At 40.2% G+C, this 6,071-nt stretch overlaps 1 protein-coding gene across 1 annotated transcript; it reads right to left on the bottom strand.

Moving 5' to 3' along the window:
- Window positions 1-1,812: 1,812 nt before the first annotated feature.
- Window positions 1,813-5,577, bottom strand: LOC109465334. Its single transcript, XM_019762545.1, has 5 exons — window positions 5,292-5,577; window positions 4,831-4,923; window positions 4,191-4,346; window positions 3,408-3,500; window positions 1,813-2,974 (listed from the first exon to the last, which is right to left on the bottom strand). The coding sequence occupies exons 1-5, from the start codon at window positions 5,523-5,525 to the stop codon at window positions 2,849-2,851; spliced, it is 702 nt and encodes a 233-aa protein (XP_019618104.1). The 5' UTR covers window positions 5,526-5,577; the 3' UTR covers window positions 1,813-2,848.
- Window positions 5,578-6,071: the final 494 nt, after the last annotated feature.

Below are 6,071 nucleotides of genomic sequence, written 5' to 3'. Positions count from 1 at the left end.
TTGCGAAATAAAAGTAAGCTAGGCGCCGAACGCCGCAGGCCGGCGCCGACTCAACCGCCGGGCTCATCTACGCTCCAGCCCGACGAAAACACTCAGTTTATCGCCCAAGCTACCATGCTTTCCCCCTGAAATGCAGTGATGGAAAGTTTATGTCATGAGATTTAGTTATTTTTGATAGAAATTAGACAATCCCGGCTCGGTTTTTGTCGTTTTTCGCGATAATATGAGCGCTATAGCCGGCTAGCCGATTCCTGTTATGGCGGCGGCTTCACCACGGTCACTCAGAAAATTGTGCGTTCTGCAAACTCGGAGACCGTGGACTCACCAAAAAATATGACAAAAACTTCAACGTATGGCTTTAAGTGTCGGTGGTATTTGTAGATAATATAAAACATACGACAAAACTGTCAAAAACGTATTGAAAATGTTTATCAGTTTCTAGAAAAATAAACATTTGTGCTCCAATCGAGTATAAATGGTAAACCCCAAAGAGAGCCTAATTTCGGCCGTCAAACCCGGAAGTGTGAAATCGGGACCACCTGTAACAGTTACGAGATTTAGCCCACTCGCGGATTCCGGCGATTTGGGAATGGCCAAACCTCGGAGACTCGTAAGGGGGTTTCAACTTTTTTCACAAAAATTGATATTGTGACTTTATTAAAGTGCTTACACGCCGAAAACCAATTGTTTTATTTTCTTTAGGTTTTAAGTAAAATAATAAGCGGCAAAGTTTTGAAATTTTCGTGTTTTTTGAGGCTAGAAAAATATCTTATTATTTAACTGATTTTCATTCATCTACTTCTTAGGTTTACTTTTGTTCAGAAAATAAATGTATAGATACAAAGAAAGACTCATTTCATACATTAGAAAGCAGTGTTTTTGTAAATATAACCATTTTTTAAATGTTTTGTACCTATTTCCAAACAGCATCCAGGCGATAATATACTAACGCAGCCTATTAACCATACTGCCCCTGTGTTCACATCTTATATTGACAGAATTCATGTCTGATATATACTCATTACTGCTATCTTGTTGAATAATAACTTGGAGTTTGCTCCTCTGCTCAAAAACGACTTGTTTTTGCTGACTAACACCAGGCTATATTCCCGCCATGTTTAACATTGGGTCTATCTAATCTCCAAGCAGATGTTGGGAGGCTACACAACAGAAACATGGCGTTTCGTCATGCTCGTAGCTGCCCTTTTATGTCACAAACCGTCTGGGTTAGGATTTTGTATCAAGAACAGTGTGTTTATCTGGTGTCTGGGGCCAGAGGAGGAGGTTTGTAACGGAAACGGCCAGCTGAGGAAAGCGTTACGATTTAGCCTCCCAGTATCTGCCTAGCGCCTGCAGAATACTTTTATCCAGGTAAGGGATCTTAGGTAGATTGCAACTGTCCAGCCATTTGCACTTTATGATATATATTAGAACAAGTGTTCATACCTCCATGAAATATCTAAGAGCTTTGGTAGATTTTGTTGTTTTACTTTGATTCATTGTTATGGTTAAAAAATAAGGTTATAATTAGCATTGCAAACACTTTATGGATGTCTGAAATTTATAATTTCTTTCTTTTTTTCTTCAAAAATTGTGTAGACATATTTCCAATATGGATTAGAAATTACACGTGGCAATTCAAGAAGTTCTTACATGCAAACAAATAAGGCTCATTGTGACTTCTCAATTCATTGCAACTTTATTTTGAGTTTCAAATTCATTTGGTCTAGACTTACTAGCTAACAAGCAATTCTTCACAGAAGCATTTATTCCATACCGTAATGCCATCAAAGAGTGGAATCTACTATTGGTAGACTTACACAACCAAATTCTTGCAATTTTCGTTTGGAAAACATGATTTGAATGTTTTAGATGACACAAAGCTACAAGACAAAGTCTTCAAACCTATTCACAATTTTACAGCTATTATACTATTAATAACTCTTGCTTGACGCATCATAATTGACTTTAAGGTTTGCTTTCTTCACAAATTCAATTTCTACCATCAGCAAATCTGATAAAACAATGGCTACAAGACGCTGATAATATACTAAAGTAATTAGGATGGATTTCCCAACATGCTATCATTGATGCATATTTTACTCATCTTAACATATGAGAAGTAACACAGTATTTCAGCTCAGAAATGCCAACTTCCTCTTACGGCTGTATACCTCCGGAAATAATACGCAATGGATCTGTAGAGCCATATATACTTACATATTTTTCTGCTGTGTATATAGATAGGTGTCACAGTTATACCGGAAAACGAATTGAAACGCTATACGTTTCTCACAAGGACGTGTAAATTGGTATCCGCAGGAGATGACAGATTTTCCAATATCTGATATGGAGTCTCTATGTATGGCAATAGATAGGATTCAAAATGAAGTCTCTATGTATGGCAGGTGGCAACTTCTCTCCTTGGGAAGAATGTTTGGAGATCAAAGTTTGGAATTTAACATTCAAAATACAGCAAAATACAGAACTTATATGGTGCATAATACGACGTCATATATACATATGGTAAATTATTGTTATGCCTGGATTCTCAAGTAGATAGAGGCAGCTACGTATACAAGCAAGGTCCGGAGGACCAAAATGTGCTGGAAATATGGTGAGTGAACATCATTTGCTTAAATTTGACCATTTCAAACTTCCAACACAGATAAATCTACTGTCAATACATTCGTTAAGTGTCCCAGTATCATCACTAAAGATCTAGAGTTGCACATATTCTCAGATGGGGAGGGGTAATTAATTTACAAGTCAGTGTAGCATCCTATCACTAAGCGTTAAGGCTATTTAAAGGGGTTTTCAGTATTGACTAAAGGCTGTTGTAGGGGTTTTATAGAGATCTGCAGTGCGGGTCCATGTGACGTCGTCGCTCCATGTTGACCAATCGGATGACCTGGTACAAGACCCGGATGTACTTAAGGATCTTCCCCTCTGCTGTCAGACCTACTGGAGAAGTCTGAAGAGAAAAGTAAAAAAAAATTAACATCTTTTCGCGACCATTTTTATTTTTAGATCATCAAGTCATGAAGTGTGCATAAGCAACAGAAAAATGCAAAACACACAGATTTTGAGCCTTACTAAAACTATTACAGATTCCATATCTTCAAAAGACCAGTTTTCCTGAATTGGTAAAAAAAGGTTTGATTTTGAAAAAAAATAGTCTCGTTTAAAAAAATACTTTATTTACAGCAGAAAGGCTTCTCTGTAGAACACTAGTTACCATGGTGACAGACGTCTGGTTCAGGTCATTGACCTTATTTGTTTGGAGAAGAACAAGAGGAAACAGCATATTAAACAACTCTAGCTAGATTCACGATTAGCTTTTTCTTGAATAGAACATACAGAGCATAACCTTAAGTTTTAAGAGAGAGAAAATATCGTCTCCTCACCTCTAACCTGACTTGTTTGAGGTGGTCCAGGATTCCAGAGATGACGTCAGAACAGTGACAGTTCTCCTCTGCACGGCTTCTGTACAGCCGAATCTGTCAAAGGACCAGCAAGGAAATATCAGTAACACTCCCAAGCTTTAAGTACAGATTAAAGTATGCGTAAATCTTAACTACAGGAAAGAATAACCTTTACGTATACTGTAAATTTCGTGCGTACGGGTGAGCATCAAGGCAAAGATATGTATCTGTATATGTATATGTATAGCCGGTATAACCGCCTTTCGGCGTAACACACCAGCTTCGCAGGCACGCGGCGCGGCGGCAGCTGGCTATATTACACCGATCGACTTGTTACACCTAACCCTTGAACTTCTAACTCTAGACATTGTTTAAAGCTCAATCCTTGGTTGATAACTCTTTTACTTGAGTTATCAACCAAGGATTGAGGTGTTCAAGAATTCATTCTTTCCTAGAACTATCGCAGAGTGGAACTCACTGTCACCAAGTACAGTAGGAGCATTATCAATAGGATATATAGGGATGAGATATTACAAATCTATAGCTAACGTAACTGCTTTTCCATTTAACGTCCTTTCCGAGGAACGTCCCTAACCGAAGCTAGGTACTCATTTCTACCTGAGTGAAGTGAGGAAAGTCGTGTAAAGTGCCTTTCCCAAGGGCACAAGATCTTTGGCATCGGGCAGGATTCGAACCCGGGACCCCTTGGGTCGGAGCCAAACACCGTTACACCACACAATTTTTAGAAAGAAGAAGAGCTCATACCGTGTCGTTCATGGTGGTGAGAAGCTCGTCCATGGCGGCGAGCATGCGGGTTCTGTTCCGCGCCACGTCGGTCGGGAGAAGGGCGGGATCCTCGTTCAGTTTCTCCGTCAGGACGCCGTCTGCCACGGTGTACAGCAGGCTGATACGTTCTAGCGGCTAGAGAGGAGAGAGAGCAAACCCAACACGTTATTCATTAAGTCATTTATTGGCGATCCTCTGTATCGGTATAGCCGGTATAAACAACCCTTCGGCGTAACACACCAGCTTCGCAGGCACGCGGCGTGGCTGCAGCTAGCTACTAGTATAATACACGGAACGATCTGTTACACCCAATCTTTGGACTAATATGCAGGAGTTGTTTAAAGCTTTCTAGTGATGATGCCCCAATTGTGCTTGGTGGCAACGACTTCCACTCTATAATAGTTCCTGGGAGACACGAGCTTTTGAAAACCCCGATTCTTGGTTGATATCATCGTTAAAAAAACGTATCTTAAACTATCAAAAACATTGCCAGGAGTTAGAGCGAACAAAAAATGCTGTCAAATTGCTACACATTTCAAACGAAAATGAATTCTTGAAACTCGCCTATGCGCTCTCAACACGCCACATGTACAGAGGAAATCACAAGTTGACGTCTCACCGTTAGTGTAGGGTCTCCCAACTCGTTTCTGATTGCGGCGACTTCCACATCGAACAGATCCCAGTCAATCACTTCATAGGGAAATCTCAGTTGCTGGAATAAAAAAGCGCCAAATATAAATATTGCAACGAATTCTAAGCAAAATCAACGTCTATATGGGTAGAAAATGTCTAAATTGTACTGGATCAATCGTTTTAGTAAAAGTGCCAAATATAAAGCTTAAGCTTGCAACGAATTCAAAGTTAAAGCAGCGTCCAAATGACTACAAAATGGAGTAAAATTGTTCTGGATCATTTTTAAAGTGACACATTTAGATAAAAATGTTGCGACGAAATTTGAACTGAGTCAGCGCTTGTATGATTAGAACATGAAGTAGAAATCGTACTGGATCATTTCTTTAAAGTGCCAAATGTAAATATTGCAATGAAATCTGAGTTTAAACAAATTCTAAAGGAGCTTACCGCGTATCCTTCAAGTCTTTGCGTGGCGAGTTGAGTTTGAGTCTCTATGGCGGAGTCGTATGAACAGTATAGAATTCTGTCGGCTCGGTGGTCGTGTGCGCTCGTGATGTGCCGCCGAATTCTGCCGATGATCAGACCGCCATCCACCGTCAAAGACGTGCCTAGAACCACCAGCACAGCCACCGTGGCTTGTAGAGCGCTGTTTTTCCTCAGGCCAGCCGTTTTGAGCATCATTTTCGTTTGGTTCGGAGGAGCGGCTTCGTCGATCGCAAGAAGAAGAAGCTGAGTTGAGAACAGTTAGAGCAAAACGAAAAGCGTTAGAATTTAAGCGCACAAAAAGCGATATTTTAAGCTACAGGAGCGGAAGTGACGTATGTGTTGTAACTTTTAATTTCATCATTTGGAGGAAGGAAAATAGGAAATGACGTTTTTTCCTACCTTCCTTCATCAAATTAATGAAGGATAGGAAGAACAGAACCTATTGCGCACCAGTAGCTTTCTTTCCTTCCGCGAAGAACAGGAAATACCATAAAAGGACAAAAACTAGCCCCTCCAATTTGGACGCACCTCTGATTAACACTAAATATAGGTGTTTTGTATCCACCTTAGATATTATACACCTGGATTGGTTACTTTGGAAAGGTGTGTCCTTTCTGAAAATAGCAGAAACGACGTTGATTTCCATCCGAAGACAGGAAACGACGTTGTCTCACCTCTCAGCATCCTGGAAACTGGAGTCTTTTCGGAAGAACCGAATCTCTTTCTTCCTCAAGGAAACCC

This window comes from Branchiostoma belcheri, unplaced genomic scaffold (genome assembly GCF_001625305.1).
Source record: "Branchiostoma belcheri isolate BF01 breed outbred unplaced genomic scaffold, Haploidv18h27 scaffold15, whole genome shotgun sequence".
Taxonomy (NCBI): domain Eukaryota; kingdom Metazoa; phylum Chordata; class Leptocardii; order Amphioxiformes; family Branchiostomatidae; genus Branchiostoma; species Branchiostoma belcheri.
This window is presented reverse-complemented; position numbering and strand designations above follow the sequence as displayed.

Excerpts from the sequence above, each read along its gene's own strand:
- LOC109465334 (XM_019762545.1), bottom strand. The coding sequence starts at position 5,525 with ATGATGCTCAAAACGGCTGGCCTGAGGAAAAACAGCGCTCTACAAGCC. Across the intron at positions 4,347-4,830 it reads TGGGAGACCCTACACTAACG|CCGCTAGAACGTATCAGCCT; the intron begins GTGAGACGTCAA and ends TCTCCTCTCTAG. Across the intron at positions 2,975-3,407 it reads TCAAACAAGTCAGGTTAGAG|ACTTCTCCAGTAGGTCTGAC; the intron begins GTGAGGAGACGA and ends TTTTCTCTTCAG.